The following is a 25,105-nucleotide window of genomic DNA, read 5'->3' as shown; positions in this document are numbered from 1 at the left end:
TATTTACATAGTATTTACAATGCATTAGGTATTTAAGTAATTTATAGATGATGTAAAGTATACAAGAGGATGTGCATAGATTATATGCAAATACTACACTATTTTATATAAGGGACTTGAGTATCCACAAATTTTGGCATCTGAAGGTGGGGAGGGTGTATCCTGGAACCAGTACCCTGTGGATACTAAGGGATGACTGTACTCACCTCTTCCCCAACCCTTATTAGATGGGGAACTCTGTGCGGCATGTCCCAGTACCTCAGTCTCAGCATTCTGCCTGCCTTAGAGTAGGTGGTCAACACTTATTAAAGCTTTTAATAGAAAATGGATGGTTCCATACTTGATGAAGCCACAGCCTTTACAGAAAGGTCCATATGTCAATGATATTTTTAAATTTGCCTTTTACTTATTAACATTTTAACACCGCACTCATAGCTGCTCATCTATTCCTTCAAATAAAAACTGGAACAGGAAACATAAAGCTACCTCTGCCAAGGCAGATACACAGGACAGAAGAGGAAAGCTTAGCTATTAGGATTTTATCTTTTACCGTGTAATGAAATTTCTTGTGTCCCCCAAATGAAACACATTGTTTTGAGATATAGTTAAGTCATGCATTATATCCAAGAGGGGAAAAGTCACTGGATTAAATTTTGATCATGGTTTAAAACATCTACTCTGTTGATTCTAACATTTAAAATGAAATCCAGCCCAAAGCCAGTGACTTCTTTTATCATTTATAATGAAGCATGGGTTACTAACAGGACATAGATACCAATTTGTAATAGGGTTGACCAAGTGCATAGCATCTCCGTGCATTAACATATTTAATTAAGGCTCCCCAAACAAGAAGCTAATCACATAATAATGGAAAGAAGGGGCAATTTAGATATGATTTTTTTTCTAACAATGTTTGAAGGTCGGGCAAAGGGGTCACGCCTGTAATCTCCACAGCTCAGGAGGCCGAGGCAGGTGGATCATTTGAGGTCAGGAGTTTGAGACCAGCCTGTCCAACACGGTGAAACCTTGTCTCTACTAAAAATACAAAAATATTAGCTGAGTGTGGTGGTGCACTCCTGTAATCCCAGCTACTTGGGAGGCTGAGGTAGGAGAATCGCTTGAACCCGGAAGGTGGAGGTTGCAGTGAGCCGATACTGCACTACTGCATTCCAGCCTGGGCGACAGAGTGAGACTCCATCTCAAAAAACAAAACAAAAAAAGTTTGAAAAATAATGATTATTTTCAAACAATAATAAAAAATTGATGATAAAATCTCTCACAGGTCCAACAGGAAAAAATAAAGCTGTAAAATAGCAAAAGGAAATATATGTTTGCAAAACAATTTTAAAAAATCAAAGTATTCATCTCCTGAAAACGTTTTGGATTAGAATGGCAATTTATACACGAACCATAATTCATTTCACTTTTTTTTTTTTTTTTTTTAAGATGCAGTCTCGCTCTGTCACCCAGGCTGGAGTGCAGTGGCACGATCTCGGCTTCCTCTCACTGCAAGCTCCACCTCCCAGGTTCACGTCATTCTCCTGCCTCAGCCTCCCGAGTAGCTGGGACTACAGGTGCCCGCCACCACGCCCAGCTAATTTTTTGTATTTTTTTAGTAGAGACGGGGTTTCACCATGTTAGCCAGGATGGTCTCGATCTCCTGACCTTGTGATCCACCACCTCAGCCTCCCAGAGTGCTGGGATTACAGGCGTGAGAATTTGAAGACACAGAAAACAAACTGCCAGTAAAGCCTTTTCTCATATCCTGTAGTACAGGGGTCCCCAACCCGTGGGCCACAGACTGGACTGGTGCTGGTCAGTGGCTGTTGCAAGCCCGGCCACATAGGAGGAGGTGAGCGGAGGGCTAGCGGGCATTACTGCCTAAGCTCTGCCTCCTGTCAGATCAGTAGCAGCATTAGATTCTCATAGGAGCATGAACCCTATTGTAAACCGCTCATGCAAGGGATCTAGTTTGCACACTCCTTATGAGGATCTAATGATAAATGTATTGTGCTTGAATCATCCCAAAGCCATCCCCTCTGTGGAAAAATTATCTTCCCTGAAACCAGTGTCTGGTGCCAGAAAGGTTGGGAACCTCTGCTACAGTATAATAAAGGTTTGTTTGCTTGTTTTAGGCTTGTCAGACATTGACAAATTTTTAAATAGCTGTCAACTAAATTCTGCGGTTCAGTTTCATTTGGTCCCCAAATTGCTGTGGTCTTAGAATATCTATTTCTATTTCAGTGATAGTATTTCCAGACCTTCATGCTAAATATGCATCTCATTTCCTGGCCTTTATCCCGTATCAGTTTAATCACCCCCAAGAAAACACTAAAATTTCTTGCATGTGTTGCCAAAAACAAGTAGACTCCAAGCTGTATATAATATCCACTTTTTCACATCAATATACACATGTTATGGTTATTCTTTGTATTAGGAACCACCAACTAATCACCATTATGATTTCAGACTCATCTCTATTTCAAAAATAATTTGGCATATCTTCCTTATGTTATACCAAAGTTTACAAGAGATCCCTATGATAATTTTTTGAAATATAGGTTAAGTTCAAGTAATGTCCCTATTATTTTTCTATTTGAATTTTATGGCCACTAAAAATGTTATCTATTCCAAATAACCTTTTCCCAGAGGTTCAGAAAGTCCACAAACAAATGCATATGCCACCTAACAACATGCTTAAAATGCTGATGCTGCTGTGCTTTGAAACTGTACTCTATTAAGAAAACCCCGAACAACTAACTCACAGTTTGTTAAACAGTGTAGGAGCTTTAAAGAATTTACTCAATCCCTCTCCTTAGGAGATACCACACAGAGGTCAATCAAGACTTCAAAAATTTATAGGAATCCTTTCCTAACCTCTTTACCCCTAATCTTTACATTTAAGGCAAATTCCTCCCATTGTCAAAATCAAAGAGTTTTAAAAATCAGTCTTTGCTTTCTGCTTATAAATTACAGGGAGAGATAGTTACATAATGGCATGATTTATGCCCCAGGTTTAAAATTACAAAATTACACGTAAGTTCTCTGCTTGCCATCTGCCCTACATATTGATAGACAAATTTTCCTAAATCACATTTACTATGTAATTTGACTATTGCAAAAAGAGAAGAAAAAAAAAGGAATCCCAGCTTCTAATGGCAATACTACTCCGACTGAGCCATTCAGATGTCCTTCCCTGGTCACTCACATATCTTTACCCTGCTCTATTTTCTTGCTTTTGCTAATTTCATCCCATCCCCACTCCCAGTGCAGACACACAGGGAATACACACCGCCCCCCTGCCCCGCCCACCCCAACCCCACTCCCAGCTGGCTGGCCTGCAATGCTCTGAAGCTCTGAGCATTCTAGACAACAACAGGATTTTACCTTCTGAGAAATATGGTCCATCTGGCCACGACCATGAAACATACCATTTAATTAGTTTAATGCAAAACAAAACTACAGGTAAAATTTGTTTTTCAAACCTTTAACAAGCTCGCCAAAGCATACAATCTGTCCTTATACATTTTTGTCTCTCTCAAGGCGATGAAAGCAGCCAAGTGTTTGTGACATTTTTCTCTTTTTTTTTTTAGCATCTTAAAATGGTTGTAAAATATAGATAACAAAGTCTGCCACCGTAGCCATTTTTAAGTGTATGGTCCCATGTTCACACTTGCACTGCAGTTCCAGTGCCCAGCCTTGTGCAACCATCACCACCATCTGTCTGTCTCCAGAGCCCTCTGAGACATTCTTGTCACCGTCTATGGGAGACAGACAAAATCCTCAGTGTGTTTCTGATGATAAAAACCCAGTTTTAATTCATAGAACGGAACACTTAAAAAGTGTGTATCCTGCTGTACATCAATCATACTTGAGTAACACTGATTACAAATAAAATAAGGAGGATACAGTGGCAGAGGAGGCTGGTGACAGTTGGAACCCATACCGCAGAGGGGCAGGTGACGGGACTGAGATGGGCATTTCATCAGAAGGCACAGGGAGCCTGGGAAGGGGCTGCAGGAAGCAGCAGCATTCATCACTCTTTCATTGCCAGCATTTTCAAGCACCTCCATTCCAGACATTGTGCCAGACATTGGAATTGATCAGATGTATGTTTCAGAAATCGTATCCTAGCTACAGCGGAGATGGTCAAGGAAGTGAAACTAGCGGTTTTTGTAATCAACCAGGAAAACAGTACTAAATTAAGGTAGCTGCAGGGAGGATGGAGGCACAGGTTGTAGTATTTTCAGTTTTACCTATTAATAGGGCTAACATGAAACCATGTATTGCATAATTTTGTTCCTATTTTTTATATCCCTCAAACCAATAGTTATTTTGGCTTGAATTTTATGTGGCACACTCAACAAGCATTAAATAAGATTTGTCAGCAACAAATAACTTGTTGTATAAATAAAAATACATAAGCATGTGTTATGTTCAAGGAACTGTGGTAAAAATGGTCTAATTAGATCAGTATCATTTGGGTGGAATATTTATGGGCCAGGGAGAAAGCTGTTATTCCATAAGGCTTTTGGGGGTTGAAACTGGAGAGAAGTGGAATGTTTATCAGTGCAGGGAATGGCTGAATAGATTGCAGGAAACCCCCCTGTGAAATGGCATGCCCTGGGTCTATACATAGTAACTGGGAATGGTCTCCAGAATACACTATCAGGTGGAATGAGTTGCAGAAGGCTCTGCACAGCATGATGACATTTATCTAAAATCCTTGATTTGTTTGTATACATAAATATCTCCATACCTACAAAGAAAAAGGTCAGGACAGATAATATGAAAGGAGGTTTGGGGGCGAGAGTGGAGGGAACTTTCAGTTAGTGTTCCATATAGCAACGTGAATACATCCATGTGTTCCTTATACAGAAAAATCCACTTTTATAGGTTAGTATGCCAAGTGAGTAGACTGCATTACATCACAGGCTTACAGTTCTTCCCAACAATCTTTATTGGCAATTCAAGTCCTATAATGATCCTCATAATAATGGCTAAGGCCATAAAATGTCTGTGTGCATGCACACATGTGTATTTTTTTTTAATTTGCCAAATTGCCTTTAGACTACATTTTTAAGTGATTAGTAGTTATGTATCTCAGAGGGCATCTGAGATGACAACATATTGGCTATTGTAAAGAATCGCTCCTTGAGTTACAAGAAAACCATTTAAGATAAGTAAGTAATGGGTTTAATTTATTCTCACTTAAGTAATTAATTATAAGGGTTACCTTTAGAGCAAAAAAGTATTCTTTGCAAATAAGCAAATCAACTTACAATAATCTTTGATCTTACAGTTCACAACACACTAAAATGGCATGCAAGTAAGTAGTACTTTCCTATTTTTAAAACTATATTTGAAGTGCATGTTGATGCCAAAGAAGTAATTTGGCAGTGGTAGGTAGGCTCTGCCTGAGTCAATGCTCTAACCATATGGGCTCGGTCAAGGATTTTGCTTTCTTGGTTTTCAAATTAATATCCCCGAGAAATGCTAAATAGAAAATTGGGCATGGAGTGGTGGAGACTTTAACATTTTCTTTAACTTTATAAAGAATGTTTAAAAGGCTGTTTACAAAAGACCGTTTAACAACTGCTGCTCAGCTACAATTGAAATATATTAGAGGCACGCATGTGGCACTTTCAGGGCCTCCTTCTAAATAGAATTTTTCAGGCAGACTAAAATTGCACTCTTCTCAGACTCAGCCCACTTGAAGTCAAAAAAAAACAAAAAAAAACAAAAAACACCAGCAAGATAGTAGGTGTAAATGACTAAGAAGGGGCCCTAGGGGACGATCTGAAAAGTGAAAGAGTTGGGAGCTCCATGAAGAATGTCTTGATAAGAAGTCTAGACTATCTGTAATTTGCTGATTGTGAAGAAAACCAGATTATTAAGAAACCGTGAAAGCCAGCAGCTACAGGAGCACAAAATGCTGGGAAGCCTGGGATAGCATGAAGAAACGGAGATTCTAATACCCCTTTACGTGATGGTCCGTGACCTTCCGATACCTCTCTACACTATCGTCCATGACCTTGAGTGACGTTGAGGAGTGACTCCTACCACAGACACAGAAAAATGTAGGAGCACGAGGGGGACAAACACCTTTAAGTGCCAAAAGGGAATTGTAAAAATAAGAGAAGAGAGAAACCACTAAAGCTCTTACACCAACATCTACAAGTTCTCACCCAGAGTGAACTGAGTTGAATATTACAGCACAAGACCAGCAGACAAATTATGAATAATTTTTTAAATTATTGATTTTAACCTCACTATACTGAATAAAATGTCAATTATATCACCAAATCTCTCAAGCCTCTGCTGTGTATTTTCTTCCTAGGGAAATACACTTAAGCAGACAGGGCACCTCCCACAAAAGATTCAAATTAGGAAGAACAGGTCAGTTTCAGGACTTTAACCAGATCCCTTCTGATTGCTTGGAACATTCTTTAAGAATCAGGGCTGCTCCCCAGCCCACAAGGGGCTTTTGTGTGAACTAGTAAGAGGCATCCTCTCTGCAAATGCACACATCTTGGCAAATAGATTGGCCCTTGTGCAACTTAGAAAAATGCATTGCTGTTTCCAGTTGGGCTCTGGGCAGCTGAAGAGATGAATGAAGCAGCACAGGTTATGTTTCTGCTTCATTTACTCTTTTGGCCCGGTTGTCTTAGGCCGTGCACAACCTGCACAACTTGGGGAAATCACTCTTTAGTAGTTTGTTTACCAGATGTGTGACATGAACTTATATGTTTGACCTGAATGATTGAGTAGAAAAGATTAGACAACCCGGTAAAGAAGTAGTTAGTTACAGCTACCTTAGCAAGGAACTTGTTATTAATAGTTATTTGAATCAAGTATTGTCAGAGCTTGCATCAGAAAAAGTAGATTTCCTCCTTGGTTATTATTTTTACTAAGAGTCAAGAAATCAGACATAAAATAACCCATAGTAGAATGAAGCATTAAAACACCATAATTAACACTACCTTCCTCCACAGACAAACATATTTGGAAACAATTAGTCATGATGGCCTCAAAAGCCACCCCCTTTATAGCAGGGCTGTAATCCCACTAATAGCAAACATGAAGTGACTTTTCCATTTCTTCCTGGGCCCACCCCTCTAGCAAGCACGTTTGTTTTACTGGTAACTGAATCAGCATCTTGGAAAATTGTCTGACAACAGAATATGAACGCACTGCAATATTGTCAATGACCTTGCTGTTTTACTCCCCACTATCCCCTCACTCCCACACCCTTCTCACGTAAGTACCAGTGTCCAAGTATCCCAGAAGCAGTGAATGGATGCTAGGAAACTTGCAGAGTCTGTGAGAAATAAGGCAGAAATCAGGCCCCCCTGTTCATTCCAGCAACACCTCAGTGATCACCTGGCAAGGTGTAGGCCTCTGCCGCTAGGATCTGACTCCTCTGGAAGGGGTGTGAGTATTCGCAAGATTCTACCGAAGCCAAGGACACAGAGGAAGAGGCATGGCAAAGAGGAACACAGGAGGAGAGCTAGGAGGAAGGCATGTCTGGGTAGGGAAGAAAGGCTGCAGATGTCCGCTTTGGTCATCCAGCATGAGGATCTAGACCAGAATGGCGAGCCCAGCTTCACAGGAGCTTACATGTGACCCAGCCTGTAGAAAGTCACAGCAGCATCTTTTAATTTTACATGAACAAAATCCTGCCTTGAAATGACTTTAAATACCTCAAGATATCCTCTGAAAACAACTTTCTCTTCAAGGAAAAAATAATACCCCTTCTTACCTCAATAATATACAGGACCACGTTCTTATAGAAGCAGTACAAGATGCACTTGGTCACCCGGTTGTAGCTCCAGGCTCCATGAACCAACAGAAGCTTCTCTAAGTAGGAAAACTGAAAAAGGAAAATTACAAAGTTTAGAAGAGCCCATCATTGAGGAATAAAAGTCACAAACAGAATGTCCTTATGAACAGAAGTCAGATAATGTAGGTAGAGAAAACCAGATTTTGCAGGAATCTCAGAAAACCATTCTCTGAAGACAGAGCTTTCAGGTCCAGTGAGAACAACTAAAATCCTTCTGAAATCTACATTATTATTATTCTCCCTAAACATACTGCTGGACTTCTAATTGTTATTCTTATGAAATTCTATTTAAACAAATGCTTTTTTGTAATTTAATTTTAAGTTCCAGGATACATGTGCAGGATGTGCAGGTTTATTACATAGGTAAACATGCGCCGTGATGGTTTGCTGCAGTTATCAACCCGTCACCTAGGTTTCAAGGTCTGGATGCATTAGTATTTATTCTGATGCCCTCCCTCCCCCTGCCTCCCCAACAGGCCCCAGTGTGTGGTGTTCCCCTCCCTGTGTCCCTGTGTTCTCATTGTTCAGCTCCCACTTGTAAGTGAGGACATGTGGTATTTGGTTTTCTGTTCCTGTGTTAGTTTGCTGAGGATAATGGTTTCCAGCTCCATCCAAGTCTCTGCAAAGGACATGATCTCATTCCTTTTTATGGCTGAATAGTATTCCATAGTGTATGTGTACTGCATTTTCTTTATCCAATCTAGCACTGATGGACATTTGGGTTGATTCCATGTCTTTGCTATTGTGAATAGTGCTGCAATAGGGATTAATTATTAAACAAAGGTGAGCTACTAAACTGAAAGAAAAGTATAGTGGAAGTCAGACATCTCTAAGCAAACACAGATTTTTTCAGTGACAAAAAGAGCAAGGGACAGGGACACCCACACAATAGAGTCTTGTTTAAAAGAAAGGTACACACAGGTGCACATACACTACTTCCACTAACAACTGCGTAGGTTAAAAAGTTACACACACATATAGACACACACGGACATACACACATAGATACACAGAGACACATACAGGCACAGATAAACAGACACATACAGGCAGACACACACACCTAGACACAGAGATAGTGGCACACAGGACAGAGATACACAGAGACACACAGACACACAGAAACACACACATACTCATACAAATACACATGTACACACAGATATACTAAGACATACACACACTTTGCCTCCACTTCTCGACCCATTTTATCTTCTCCTTTTTTGCCTCCAACCAGTACAGAGTCCCTCTGGCCAGAGTGCTATGCAGTCAGGGGCTGCTGGTGGGTCCCGAGCTGGGAGTGATGTGAAGGCTCCTGTGGTTTGAGCTGGAGCCACAGATATTCCAGTAACACCCAGGAATCCTCATTGTGGGAGGGAGTCTCTGGACACCACTGGGATCGTATCTCCTCAGCCACTCCTTAGCCTGGCTTTGCCTTCTGTGTGCCATTTCATAAAGGTCCCAAAAAGTGTAAACCTTGCACTGGAGGGAGGGAAATGAGTTTCTCTGGTCTGGTGCATGGTGTCCTGCTCTGGCATAAATGCGCCTTTAGGGGCAATCCTGTTTACATCATGTTTCTACACATTTGATATGCCTTACCCTGGATTTGAGTTCCCTCTTGGTTCCCTTGCATGAAAACCTTAATGCCTCCTGTTCTAAGTCAGAGTGTCAGGAAGTCCACAAGCTTGAACCCTATTACACGACTAGGAGAGTCAAGCAGGCTGTATTGAGAATGCCCCAGAACATTAGAAATTCTTTTGCAGTTATACGCTTCTTATTAATTTCAGATGACTTTTGAAATTAAATGTAACTCTCGGCTGGGCGCAGTGGCTCACACCTGTAATCCCAGCACTTTGGGAGGCCAAGGCGGGCAGATCACCTGAGGCCAGGAGTTCAAGACCAGTCTGGCCAACGTGGTGAAACGCCGTCTCTGCTAAAAATCCAAAAAGTAGTCAGATGTGGTGGTGGGTGTCTGTAATCCCAGTTACTCGGGAGGCTGAGGCAGGAGAATCACTTGAACCCAGGAGGTGGAGGCTGCAGTGAGCCGAGATCCAGCCACTGCACTCCAACCTGGGCAACAAGAGTGAAACTCTGAAAAAATAAATAAATAAATAAATAAATTAATTAATTACATGTAACTCTCAATAGAAAAGAAATGACCAGACTGAAAATACAGTACTTAAACAAAAAATTTTCAGGAGGAAACTGCATAATAATCTCCATTAGCACTAAAGAAAGGACTCCATCCTAGGTGGAGTCCCAGCTCAGCGTGTCCTTCCAGGAGGTGAGGGGAAGGCGCGGGGCTCACCAAACACTCGGAATCTAAATCATCGCTTCGAAATGGCAGAAGTAGGTGCACATGGAAAAATAAAACTCCCCATAAAGGCTCATTAAGGATTCCAAAGGGGAATGGGAAATCATAAAATAACTAGCTAAACAAATAAAAAGGAAGTTTGTATTTGACCGGGACCCCCTGATGTTAAACTTCAATGGGCAGAGAAAACATCTGCTTGAGTCATCCTGAATGCCTCAACTTGAGTGCTACAGTGATTTGTTTTCAGGAAAAAAAAATGTATATTCTAAATCAAAATGCTGTCTTCATGAGGTCGTTCTGAAAACATTAGGAGGGCAGGGGCAGGAATGATTCTCCTGAGGAGAATGGAAAGCTGAGGGCTAGGGGAGCACCATGACACAGCGACGGCAGCAAGGTTGCTCAGGACAAGGCAGCTGAAAACGGACGGCGCTCGGTCTTGGGCTGCCCATGTGCATAAAAGCACGAGGCAGGCAGGGAAGAAATAGAACCAGAGCTTTGCCTGCTTCATAACTTTCCCAAGGTAAGTCTTTGAACTAAAATTTTTTTCTTTCTGAGTATAATAACCCTGAGGGTACTTCCTCCGAAGCATAATAAAAAAAAATGCATCCACATTAAAATGAACAGATAAAGCCCAAGGTGACAAACAACCAGAGATGTTTATTATTTCAAGAGTGGCAAAGAAATTCATCAATCTGTGGCTTTTCTGGCATGGTGATTAAGGTAGAGGCAGCATGTTGGTTGGTGGAAAGGGTGTGAGGTTAGCAGGAACCTGCCCTGAAGTAACATCATCCCCGCCTAATTGGCAATAGGACCACGGACAGGAGAAATGAGGGTGCACAGACACATGTGGGCTGTGTCAGTTCCTTTGGCAGAGGTGACTATGATGCTGGAGGGGCAAGAAAACCCCCAATGGCGTTTTAAAGCCTCGCTCCCTGCTCCACCCTTCTTTGACACTTTCAATTTGAAGAGAGCAATTGCTCTGGATAACACATCCTATTCATATGCAGTTTCAATAAAGCAGGGTCATGGGATATCCCTTCCCTAGACATTTTAAAGAAAAAGACAGACAAATATTTGCCTGGAACTCCTAGGAAACCTCTTAAGATCCCTTCCAGCCATATGATGTTATAACTCAAGTATTTAATAATGCTGGGGTGTATAACATCTATGGTTGCTGACAGACTACAGGAAGTGCGAGTCCCACAGGCCTCAAAGCATTTGACTCAGGAAAGTAAACAGGCAGGTGTGTGTGGGGCCGGCCTCCAAGTTCACACTCAGGTCCGTTGTTTTCTGACCCCAAGATGCTTGCTTGCTTGGACCTGATGTAAGTCACCTGATACGAAGGAACTCCAGTTTTCCCACCTATGAAGTCAAGATTCCTTCTCTTACCTACTTCAGAAATTATCTTGAGGATTTATCTGAAATCAGCAAACGAAGAAGATTGATTGCGTGCACTTTTCAGAGACAGGAGGATTTTGTAATTCCTCCCTGCATCTGCAGAACTGTGAGCTGAGAAGAAACCTGAGAGGTGATCTAACACAGAGCCCCCGCTTTGGGGAGGTGGAGCCCCAGAACTGCAAAGGACTGGCCTGAAGCCCTGGGGCTATAGGAAGCTCGTTCACATTTTATATGCAGCCCCTGATTTCAGCTTGAAGGGGTGTATAGCCATTTTTCCTTGTGTTCATGTGATTAAGGTGAACCCATTCTTCAAACACCTCAACACCGTAGAAACACAAGGGAATCCCTGCTTCCTAGCCGATGAGCAGGCATCTATTCATGATGTATCGCAATCTGGAGACAGAGGGAAATGCCCTGCATTCACTGTGATGTCTAGGTTTTCTGGGTGATCCAGCAGGCCAAATCATCTAGATATGTAACCGCCCAAGGGGTTCACCTTGCCCGCTGCCTAGACAGAGCCAATTCATCAAGACAGAAGAACTGCAATAGAGAAAGAGTAATTCATGCAGAGCCAGCTGTGATGGAGACTGGAGTTTTATTACTACTCAAATCAGTCTCCCCAGGCATTCGGGGAGCAGAGTTTTTAAGGATAACTTGGTGGGTGGGGGTAGCCAGTGAGCCAGGAATGCTGATTAGTCAGGGAAGAAATCATAGGGAGTCAAAGCTGTCTTCTTGAGCTCAGTCAGTTCCTGGGTGGTGGGGAGCCACAAGATTAGATGAGCCAGTTTATTGATCTGAGTGGTGCCAGCTGATCCATCAAGTGCAGGGTCTGCAAAATATCTCAAGCACTGATCTTAGGAGCAGTTTAAGAGGGTCAGAATCTTGTAGCCTCCAGCTGCATGACTCCTAAGCCATATTTCAAATCTTATGGCTAATGTTAGTCTAGTCCCCAGGCAAGGAGGTCTGCTTTAGGAAAGGGCTGTTACTGTCTTTGTTTAAACTATAAACTATAAACTGAGTTTTTTTCAAAGTTAATTCAGCTTATGCCCAGGAATGAACAAGGACAGCTCGGAGGTTAGAAGCAAGATGGAGTCAGTTAAGTTAGATCTCTACCACTGTCTCTGTCATAATTTTGCAAAGGTGGTCTCAGATATGCAGCCTACGGGTTAGGAAATTGGCTATCTTCCTTCACCTTTAGGCTATCATTACAGAGTGGACCTTTCTTTCACCCTCAGGTCACCAGTGCAGTACAGCACATCAGGAGCCCTGGCATGCAAGGCTCGGATCAGAGAGGAATGGACTGAACTTGGCCTAACTGCAGGAGGCTGTTTGCTACTGACCATGGGGTCATTACGGCCCAAACCCAGCTCATGCCCTCAGCAATTCACCTCACAGGGGTGGTCTGGGCAGCACCACTGTCATAACTACAGAGAAGGCGACAGCTATAAATCAGTGCTTCTCCCTGACCTTAAGCGCCTAGCCAGGGGGTGTCCCAGCACCTTTGGGAGGAGTGAGACCGGAACAGGATTACAGAGAAAGGCTGTCATGAGCACAGCTGTGCTTCAGCAGGCGATGCAGCAGGAAAAGCAATGCAGCAGATGCAGAAGCTGAGGGTGAGAGGTTATTACAAGATCAGAGACCTATCTGCCAGGAGCAGCACCTTGCCTGGATCACAGAGCAGCTTAGTCAACCCCATAGCTGGCCAAAGAAATCCAACCAGCAGGACAGGGCCTCCAAACTGCACAAGATCACAACTGCAGAGAAATCCAAATATCCCCAGGGTTTCATCTAGACAGCCACCTCAAGAGGGGTGGCAGAGGTTTGGGGCTGCACTGAAGGTTAAACGCTAGGTCCTCATGCCCAGCTATCATCTCTCAACAGGACGGGGCAGCTGGACACCCAAGCTGCTGACCTGTGCGATGGCGTAATCCGAGTTGTTGGTGGCCTGCATGCCTTCATTCCCACTGATTCCCACACCCACGTGGGCTGTCTGGATCATCCCGACATCGTTGGCGCCATCTCCGATGGCAAGGGTGATGGCCTTCACCCGCTTCTTCACCACATCCACTATCTCAGACTTCTGCAGAGGAGACACTCTGTGAGAAAAGAGAGGGAAATCAGAATTATGCATGTCTTTCCAGAGGAAACAGCTGTAATCTACATTCCGCTGCATTAAAAGGACAGTTACTGGACGATCTCCAAATTCAATACATACATTTTATGCTCATGTGCAAAGAAGCTTTCAGAAAACAGTAGCTTGTGGCTTTCAAGTATTTGCCAACTTCTAAGATGAAATATACAACAGAAAACTAACTTAAAACACAGCCTATTTGTAATCACTCTGCTCAGTGGGAGGCATCTGCACAACAAACTCCTCGGGGGTACGTGTGCCCTGCTGAATGATAAAGGAAGTCAGTCTAGTTACAGGGGTCTTTGGAAATGTCTTTCCAATAAATCAGAAAACCAGCACAGACCTTCTTTTGCTTTATGGTACATCACATACAACCTAGGGCTGGCAAGGGAATTTTCTGTAAAATCTGCTTTTACAGAAGGGAAAGGAAATTGGCAGGGCATGAGAAAGTGCAGAAAGAAGGCTGGGGTAAGAGGAAAGAAAAAAGACTTCTCTACATCCACCCCAGAAAAGGAAGCTGTGTTTGAAGGGCAGCCAAGGCAGAGGATCTAGGATGGGAGTCAGGGAGTGGAAGTCTCCCCTTGCTGAGCCCTGCAGAAGCACAGCCCTAAAGCGGGCGAGAAGATCAGCCCCTGCATAGGAAGGGTTCTTTCCACAAGGAATCCAAGATGGCGGCCAAGCTTTCCTAAGTCCTCAAGTTGTCTGGGAAGAGGAGCCAGTATAAATCTGTGGGGTCTAAAGCAGAGGGGTACTCATGATAATGAAGTGCTTATTCAGAGTGTAGACCAGAAAACACAGCAACATCAAGCAAAACTAGCATCTCAGGACTGAGTGACTCTACATTCCGAATTGGTAAGCTGATGCTTGATTTGGGGAATTTACAGGTAAGCTTTTGGATCACTTAAACAGCACTTGCCGCCCCCACCCCCCACCCCCCGCCGCCACACACACAGAATAAACACAAAGTAAAAGATTTTTCTGGATTTCACAGAGGTCTACTGGCCACGCCCACATATGGACTTCACACGTCAGCTAGAATGGACACTCAAAGATTTGCCCAGTAAGAACTTCAACGGCTCCTAGATGGTCTCTACCCACAAAGATACCTGTTCCAAACAGAAAACTGAAGTGCTACCTGACATCTCATTCTACCAACCTGAGAAAGAAAGGCATTTGGCGAGACAGCAAACTGAATGTAGAACCATGTAAAAAGCCTTTGCTCAGTGACAAAGATAAAAATTAGAAAGTTAGAAAAACATAATGAAAGGACTTTAGGAGCCGGGTTGCACAACCTGATATCCCTTTTAGCATTTTCACAAGGGTTTGCAACGGCAGCAATTCGATGCCTCCTGGAGTAGGTGCGACCACTGCAAATTATTATTACTTTTTTGTTGTTACTGAGCATACTTAAGAGTACTAACTCTGTCATTTGGGGCTAAATAGGAAAAGTCTAACTTCTCTTACAAATATTTGGAAGGCTGAAATATAAAAACAGCTATCACATCCTTCCTCCCAAAGCTCTGCTGCTGCTTGCTAAATATTCTCAGGTTCTTCAACCATTATTTAATAGGCATGCTTCAGAACTTAAAAAATAGCCTCCAAGTATAATCTTTTAGGCACTGAGAGCAGAATAGAATAGAATCACCATCTCCCTGGTAGCAGATGTGAGATTCACTTTAATGTGGCCTAAAAGAAAATTACTGGAGCTTTAACACTGCTTATCAATGAAGCCTCTAGTCAACTCCACATAAGCAATTTTAACATGAAGGGATATTAAGCTGTATCTATTCCCTCCTAGTTTGTACAACTGCTACTTAAAGCCAAGGGCTGATCTTTTTGGCAGAGGCAGTCCACAACTGTAATTGGCTACACAAAAGTGATTTCCCATTTTGTTTTGAAACTCCACAGAACCACAGATCAAATATAGTTGGAGAAAACAACCTGGGAGCCACAGTTAAAGGCCTGAGTATGACATTTTCCTGCGCACCACACATTAACCATTTAAGCAGAGAAAGGAAGTCCATGAGCCCCTGCTTTTCATGAGTGGGATCAGGAAAATGAGAACCAGCCACCTCATGGGATGGTTGTGATGTATTAATGTGAAACCACTGTGTTGACTAGCAAGTATAAAACAATTGCATCTCATACTCCACCTAGCACAGGATTATGTGAAACATCTTAACCGTTGGAAAAACAAAACAAGACTGGGCACCTCTGAGAAATGCATGCCATCAGACCTGTGGTTCCCAACTGGGTGTGCAGGTGCCCTGGGGATGCTGCAGCAGAAATTTTTTTAATTTTTGAGGGAAATACAGCAATGTCTCTCAGGTAACAGTGCAAAATACTAGCTGGAAGTAGCTCACAGTTTCAACAATAAATCACACTGCATCCCTTTTCATTATATGTCTTTGTGAAGCTGAGCTCTCGTGGTGGTGACAACAAAAAGCAAATGCCTTGTGAAAATCAATGTGGAATAGGAAATGAGCAAGGCAACAGCTATGCTTACCCTAAAGTTCGAGAAGTCGTGCAGCACTCAACAGGCAAACAGGCACATCACCACATGCCACTGTCAACAGTAATGATTATTTAACAATGGAGGAAATAAGGATTATTTCTTTCAATGTATGTCTTTCAATGACATCATTGTTTCAAATGTCTGCTAGGTTGTTGGGTCATAAATACTTCTTATATTATTTGACTTTACCTACTTAATAATTAGAAACTTAAGTTTTCCTTTTGGTCTAAGGGCTGTGCAAAGGAATTGCTGAGAAACTGAGGACATAGCGGATCCAGAGTCTGGATTCCTATGATTACATTAATCACTCTTTAATTAAAATCATTCACTCACTGAGGTGGAACCTCACTAAGGAGGCCATCACTTAACCTGCAACTCCTCTTATGCATCCATGAAAGTATCACAAGAGAGTGTAAAACAGGAACTTAAACAGGACTCAGCAGGCCTGAGGTTGCGACTCCTCCTTAAGTCCATATGTCACCCAAGTGATCAAGAAAGCTGGCCTCTTCATCAGCAAATTCAAGGTGATCTGGAGAGAAAGGAAGCCCACAGGCAGAAGGCTTGGCCACTTCACATTGCAGAGGTTGGAAAATCTCGGGAGTGGAACAGGAAAGGACCTAAACAGACCCGGGTTTTCTTTGAGGTTAAAGTTGTTGGTTTTCTATTAGGGAGGTTAGCGATAGGCCAACCAATGGGAAATGAGGAGCAAGTCAAATAGACTCACTGGGCTTGCCACTCTGGGATTTGGATCTCAAGTAAGTCAAGTCAGGATTCCAATGGCTTAAAGTACAATCTATGAACATCCAACAGCTGCCTTTCCCAAAAAGCAAAAATAAGGAGAAAACCTGATCAGGGTACATAAAACAAGTCATACGGCAATATTTTAGGAGCATGAAATTCTCATCAAGGATTTATTATGCCCTCAGCTGTAATGCCTTGAGAAAACATAATTCTAGCACACACTAGGGGTTCAAAACAGATGTCCAACAGCTAATTTCTACAGAAATGAAGAGGCACCACTCCGCTTTAGCCATATGCAGTATTTTAGTATACCAAGTTGCCAGGAAGCACAAGCCAGCTCTTTCTTAATCTTAACTTGTGACCTGGAATCACATGCCACACTTAATAAGTATTCCCAACATATAATAATTCAACCTATAAAATAAAAACTCCAGACCGCAGCTGAGCCATGCTTGGGGGCACTGCTTTAATCCTATTTTGGTGTATTATGAATAGAAATATAAACCAAAAGCATTCAGTTGACTGGAGAAGTATTCTATCTGCTTTTTTGGATAACATAATAGATTCTAAAATGAAAAATAAGTTTTTCTTTTGAGACTTACAAAAATCAGTTCCTGGAGTATCTCATTTTATGGGACACATGTCCCTGAAATTTAAAAACTAGCTCTCTAAAGTTATTTCAAATATAACACTTTAGTGAAACCTTGGCTAACTGCTTTTATAGAACTAATGATCATAAACTAATTTATCTGATATACATAAACCCTGCTCTCAGAGTTTCTGATTCTGATCTTGCAATATCATCTGAGCAAACCTAAGCAGATTCTTTACCTCCTCCGATCTTACCTGCCTGGTTGTCAAAGAGGGGCTGGATCTCGATTGTGGATTTGTACACTGAGCTCACTTGAGCCAGAGGGGTTACAAGGAACTCCACCCAGGAACCCCCTAGAGACCCAAAACACTTATTAATTAACCAGACTCACAAAATTCTTTCACTATCTGGATTTGAAAATATCTTTATTACATATAGCAGTCCTTATGACTAAAAGGAAGTTTGAAAACCACTGTCCTAGATCAATGAGTTTCCAACTTTAAGTGAGCATCAGAATCACCCAGAGGGATTGTCAAGGTACAGCCTCTGATCAGAAAGCCTGGGCTGGGCCTGTGAATGTGCATTTCTAAAAAGCTCCTGGCTGCTGCCGCTGCTGCTTATCTCCGGACCATACTCAAGTCACCAGCACTGGCCTAGACAATACCACAAGTTCTTTCTAGTAAAAATGTTTTCTAGCTAAGCTTGAATTTCCATAGCATAAGATACATACAAAATTTCCATAGTGACAGTTAACAATTACAAGAAACACTGAATCTTATCCCCTTTCTTAAAGTTTTGCATATGTAGGTTTTTCTTCTTTGCTTTTAAACAGAAACCCAGAAAGTATACATTTTGTTGGTATTTCATTAAAAATATTCTTTTAATCTGAGTGTCTCAAATAAGAAGGTGGTAGGGGCAAAAACTAACCGAAATACAACAGACAAGACTTCATAAGTTGTTTTTCGTAATGACACAGAAACCAACTTATCAATACCAAGCCTAAAATACATAATATTTAACTATAAAATAAAGTGTTCCAATATATCAGAAGATTTCACTTGAAAAAGTGTTCATTTTCCTGTTGAAAATACTATCCTATGAAAAGCATTTTCTTATTGAAATAGTTATTTAAATAAAATATAACATCTTCTTTTTCATGGCAGTCAGTCAAAAACTTCAGTACCTTTAAAAATCTCATAGCTTAATTAGACAGATATACAAACACGTGATATTTGAGTCTAAAACCTAAAATTAATTAACCAATCCTATTTATTAAATGCCTCCATGGCTGACCACATCCCTTCTGTCCACTGTGTTCTTTCTTCAGATGCATTTAGTACATTTGTGCAGGACACAACCCAGGTGTCCAGGCCTTCTGGACAGTCGTTCCCTTCTGGAACATCTGTGCTCGGACCCAAACTGTGCGGCTCCCTCAAAACTTAATCTCATGGCCCAGATTTTGGTGTATTTCATTGTAGCCCTAAATTCTAAAAGTAGATAATTTGGGCAGCTTGGAATGGCCCCTGGAGCACAGTAGCAGATATAGAATTTGGGGTTGGGAGGGCAGTAGTGGGAAAGGATAGTGGCAGGAATGGGGGTGCATTCAGGCGAGCCCAATAGGTACCTGTGGCTTAGCTTATCTAGAGGCACAAAGAAAGAAAATTTCAACTCAATCACTCAATAGTTCTAAGGTAGATGTAAGTACTCCTTCACTATAAAAGCTCCCTCACTATAAAAACTTACACATGGTGAGGAGCTTGTAACTAAGGAAGCTGCAAGAGAGTGTGCCTTAGAGAGATGCAACAACGAAGGAAAGGTGAGAGCAGTTCAGTTTTTATTTCAAAGAATGCAGTGTTTGACCAAGAGGCAGCCTCACAAGGGTTGGGTCTAAGGTGGGACGTATTTTGAAAAGTAAGGTGAGTGCTGACAGAGAAAAGAACAATCCATGAGTGAATGGGTTTCAGAGTGACTACGTGCACCCCATTGTTAAATGAGCCACAGGCACAGACTTTCAGAGATGAGCGTTTCTAGCTTTGGTTGCTTTTGCAGCAAAAAATTCTGGAAATCCTATGCCAGTATTTCCTCTAGAGATGAAGGTGTTATGGAGCCCCTCACATGGAAGCATTTCTCGGAATCCTTAAACATTTCAAAACCACATCTGAATATAAAAGAGGGGATTTCCTACAAAATGTCATGTGATTTGAGTTACCATTCTTTCCCTAACGCCATCAGCTGCATCATGAGAGAGCAGACAGGTGATATAAAAGTTTTAAGAATTGGCTTTTCAAAAAATTATTTAATCAGTACATTTCTTTCCATAAACTATTCAACATAATTGGTTATATCCATCCTGGGGGAATATGTTTTTCTCTCTAACCTTCACGAGGACAGAGATGACATCTTTCATTTCTTTTCTATCCCTCCCTTTCCTCACCCTTCTCCAAATGTCTAATTTAAGATTTGTACAGCAGACATTCAATAAATGGTGACTAACTACCAAAATCATGATTCCAAGACTAGTTCCATCTCCACCCATAATTAAGTGTAATAGAAAAAAATACAGTTCTATTTAAACAAAACTATCTTAACTTCCGTATAAACAACAGACCTAGGAGCAGGCTATTAGTGTGCAATTCTGAAAGCCTGCTCACAGATGGAGAGGATGAAAGGAATACATAAATGACTGGCCACCTCTGTGAGATCTAAATGCATCACTCATGGAAAGCAGATAAAAACAGCCCACTTGTCCTGTGATTCAAGAGACAGATATCGTTTGCAAACTTCCTGACCAACATGCTAGCAGTCTTGATTCTATTTTCTACAAATATCCTTAAAAACATTCTAGGCCTTCTGGGACAGCTTTTTTTTTTTTTTTTTTTTTGAGACAGTCTCACTCCATCACCCAGGCTGGAGTGCAATGGAACGATCTTGGCTCACTGCAACCTCTGCCTCCCAGGTTCAAGCAATTCTCTTGCCTCAGCCTCCCAAGTAGCTGGGATTACATGCATGCACCTCCACACCCAGCTAATTTTTTTCTTTTGTATTTTTCATAGAGACAGGGCTTTGCCATGTTGGCCAGCCTGGTCTTGAGCTTCTGACCTCAGGTGATCCGCCTGCCTCGACCTCCCAAAGTGCTGAGATTACAGGCATGAGCCACCACACCCAGCCTTGTGACAGCTTTTAATGACACATGGCTGACAACAATCTTTGTCCTTACAAAGGGCTCCCCTGGGAAAAGCTAACACCTAAGCTTAGTTTTTTTTCCTGGCCTCTTTAGATCATAATGCTTCAACTATTATAAACTCACCCCCAGCCCCTGCATAACACCTCACAAAAGCACTTTGAGGGCTTAATAAATACCAGCTTACCAAATGTTTACAAGTAGTCTTGGGGGTGCTGCATGATGCAAATCAACCAAACAAATTATTTATATTTAATAAATAATATATAAGGTGTATATATATACCTTATCATATGTGTGTGTATATATATACTGTACTAATATATATTATATTTTATATACATATACTTTTTTTGAGACAGGATCTGCTATGTTACCCATGCTGGTCTTGAACTCCTGGTCTCAAGCAATCCTCCTGCCTCAGCCTCCCAAGCAGCTGAGGCCACAGGTGTGCATCACTTTGCCCAGCTTAGCTCAACCACCTGTTTGCTCTTTGTGCAATGATTTAAGCCTAGAATCAGATTCCACCACAATAGAATGCCTCTGTAATATCTTTGCACTACAAATGACTAGTTAACACAGTGCCCAGTAGAATAAGGATTTAACTTGCTGACTGACTAATATGTCAAACGTATATCTCATTATTGGTAATAAAACATGCATGACATAATGACGAACCCGGATGCTATCCAGCCACTCTTGAGAAATACAGGTCAACACGCTCTAGGATTTGTTGAACAAGTAATGTAAGAGCCCAGATGTACTGACAGTATTATTTTGGTATGGCTGAAACATGTATGTTTTGATAACATCCACCATATTTTGGCAATACCAGCCATAGGTCCTTTCCTTTCAGTGACACTGCAATTGAACAGGTGCTAAGGTCACAACACCAGGAGTCTCTGTAAAGGAGAAGGGAGAGGCAGGCAGCTGTGCAAGCATCTTGCTTTTTATCTTAGTGCTGCAATTCCATGGTAATTTTAGGAATTTAACACATATATTTGAGCATATATTAAATTGTGGAAAGCTTGAAATTTCCACAGCATTGTATAAGTACAAAAATTATTTAACAGGGTATAAGTATCATTTTTCAAAAATACTAAGGTTAAATGTTTCCATATTCCAAAAGAGATTCTTTATAACTCAACTTTCAAAAACAGAATTTGAGCACTTCTTCACACTCCACAAATAAAGAGACAGCTTTTAAAAAATATGTATGTTAATATGCTACTGCAAAAATACATTAACATTTACTAATAATTTCCTTGTTGTGTAAGGGGTTCATTTAACTCATTTTCAATATTTAATAATGATAGGAAGTTTAATTTTAATTATTTCAGTGTTATATACACCTCCCAACATATACACACAAAATACAGTCTTGGTTCTTCTACAAATCCTTTTAAAAGACCTTGAAAAAAATCTTGCTAGTGTCTTAAAGTGTACTGCACCTCTTACGCTGGATGTAAGTCCTTAAATATGAAGAATTTTAAGACTAGCTATTCTATTTACCTGAAGATACCTTTATATGGCATCTAAATTCTGATTTCAGGCTCCAATAATGTCCTTGAAAACCAAAAATTTTTAAAGGGAAGAAGCCGTAACAATTGATTTAGACATGAGGCATATATATGGCCATCTCTCTCTATATATATTTTACTGACCTTAATTACTACATGATGACTTGTGACTGCTTCAACATCCTATGAGCATCGTCTTCTTTGAAACGGGAGTTTCAAAGTGGTCTTGATTCTATTTTCTACAAATATCCTTAAAAACATTCTAGGCCTTCTGGGACAGCTTTTTTTTTTTTTTTGAGACAGAGTCTCACCCAATCACCCAGGCTGGGGTGCAATGAAACGATCTTGGCTCACTGCAACCTCCACCTCCCAGGTTCAAGCAATTCTCTTGCCTCAGCATCCCAAGTAGCTGGGATTATATGCATGCACCTCCACACCCAGCTAATTTTTTTCTTTTGTATTTTTCATAGAGATCAGCCAGCCTACAGTTGTTAGTGGTGAGGGCAACTTGATATTCTTTATTAACTGAACAAAACCCTTAAAACTCGATCCTGTACTCGAGTCGTAAATGCTGCCTCTGCAGCTGAGACTTGCAGAGGGGCTCTCAGAAAAACAAGAGGACACCGTGTCTGCTCAAGATCGGTTTACTCCACAACTGAGAAAGGGCTCACTTTGAAATAAGGATACTTTGCTTGGGGGTTCAAAATTTATGCATCGGTACTTGCATCTGACAATTTTATCACATGTCCACAAAAACAGAACAATTAAAGTGGCATTCTGACGGGAGTCTAGCTTCTGAAAACCTGACATCTCTACTAAATGATGTGGATTGTATTAAGATCTGGGCAAGTGCATTTTATGTAAAAGTTGAATGGGTTGTATGTTGTGAATTATATACAGTTTTATAGTCACTGAAATCAACCGGTTATAGTCTGTCTCTTCCTGTACTAGACTGAAAAGAATGGAGCAGTCTAGGAAGGCTGGGATTTAAATAAAAGATATTAGATCCTTCTGTTCCCAGGCTGAAACAGGGATTAGAATAACACATCTAAATACCTTAATGTTTTTAGCACAAAAAGCATTAATTTGATACTCTGCTTCCTTGAAATGCTTTATTAAGGCCCCCAAGACCCTCTCAGGAGTGTCTGGCTTCCTCAAAGTTAACATACATGTATTGTTCCCCACTGCGCATTTTACTAGTATTTCAAAACAGTGTGCCTGACCTCTGCTGTGGGGAAGGTGGGAATAGGAATCAGAACTGTGAGGAAAGCTGAGAAGTATTTGAGTTTTGACATTTCAGAGCAAACTTGTGACTCCTGCAGGACCAGGCATCATGAGCTCATGTACGGCTGAAAATTAATGACAGCGGAGATGCTTAATATATTGGATGGTTTTAATTAGGTTCCTTCACCCATCACCTGTACACAGAACAAAAGGTCATCTGATTACCAGTCCCATATCTACACCAAACTGTAACTTCCTGCGCTCTGGAAATAGTGGGTAGGCTATCCAGTTCTGACCTTCACCTCAGTCCTAATCCAAGCAATTAAGAGACCCCAGAGACACCAGGACAGCAATGGCCAACATCATGTGTGCTTCACACTCAGGCAGGCAGTTTGCAGATTAATACCTCTCTCTCCCTCTTTCTCTTTCTCTCTCTCCCCCCTTCCTTCCTTCCTTTCTTTCTCTTTCTCTCTTAATTTGGAATTGGAATTTCTTGGGTGGAAAAGGAGGTAATTTACACAAAGCTCTTTCTTCCAAGTAGCATACGCACCTTCTAAAACCTAAAGACTGTTTAACAAGCCACTTATTCCAGATCTCAATAGCGGGAAATAATAATGCTTTACTTTTTCATGATTATATGTGTAAAACTGTTTTAAAAAAACAGGAGTGGCATTCTACCATTCCAAAAACGGAACAAGAAAATGACTTCCAGTGATTCTATATGTCTGCTAATGTCCTGGTGAATGGCAGAGAAAAGATGGACAAACGAATTTCAGATAGATGTGGTGGCGGTGGCAGGTGGATGAATATAGGTACAATGGTCAAACACATGGGGGCCTGCCTATAGAGAGGACATGAGCCCCAAGACATTGTGTATCCATAGTAAGAAACACACTTTTATAGCTAATTATAATAGTAGTTGACATAATCTAATGTAAAGGTTATTTTGCAACTTGCTTTTCTAATTGATTAATACCATCATAATAGCACTTCCTTGGACAAAGTCTGATCTGAAATGTGGTTGGCTATGTGCTTCTGTCTCCATAATTAGGCTAGGAACTATTTGGTGTTAGGGACTTGTTTTACTCCTCTTTAGACCTTTAGCATCATACACAATAGGTAACAAACAAATATTTGTTTAATTGCCCATGTTTTTGCAATGGTTTTTTGGACTTAAAACACAGCTCTTTTTTCTTTCTCCTCCTCAATTGTTTCCATTTCATGTTCAAGGACACACTTATCATATGAAATGAGTAATGATCATCTTGCAGTTTTTGATCAATAGGGGTGAAAGATTAAGGCTATGAGTTTATTACATCCCCTGTTCAGAGAAGCCAAATCCCAACTTTTGACTCCACCTGGTAGCTATTCAGTAAAGAGTAAATTAACATGAGGACAGTCATGTTTATCAGGTTACCTTGTTTTGGAGGTTAACAGCAGCAACCTAAACATCAAGTATGGCATTGTGGTGGCTTCATGGGTGGGGTCAATACCTCCAACACCTGCCTCACTCACCTGGGCTGGAAGCTGCAGCGTGGAGCCAGCAGGACCCTGCGCCTTCAAAGCAGAGCTAGTCACTGAGCTCAGAAAGGAGATAAAGGCCAGAGTGAGCCAGACACACAACCACCTGGATTAGGAGGGTACCA

The 25,105-nt window shown here is 41.3% G+C and overlaps 1 protein-coding gene across 9 annotated transcripts in view; it reads right to left on the bottom strand.

Moving 5' to 3' along the window:
- The window catches only part of ATP8A2 (ATPase phospholipid transporting 8A2), a 660,817-nt gene that overhangs the window by 240,488 nt on the left and 395,224 nt on the right, over positions 1-25,105 (bottom strand). For all 9 annotated transcript variants that reach the window (XM_054446069.2, XM_054446071.2, XM_063650657.1 and 6 more), the window contains 2 exons: positions 13,468-13,651; positions 7,763-7,873 (listed from right to left, as the gene is read on the bottom strand). In XM_054446069.2, the coding sequence (XP_054302044.1) occupies positions 7,763-7,873; positions 13,468-13,651 (295 nt within the window). The remainder of the gene's footprint in view (positions 1-7,762; positions 7,874-13,467; positions 13,652-25,105) is intronic.

The sequence above is a fragment of the Pongo pygmaeus genome, chromosome 14 (assembly GCF_028885625.2).
Source record: "Pongo pygmaeus isolate AG05252 chromosome 14, NHGRI_mPonPyg2-v2.0_pri, whole genome shotgun sequence".
Classification (NCBI taxonomy): domain Eukaryota; kingdom Metazoa; phylum Chordata; class Mammalia; order Primates; family Hominidae; genus Pongo; species Pongo pygmaeus.
This window is presented reverse-complemented; position numbering and strand designations above follow the sequence as displayed.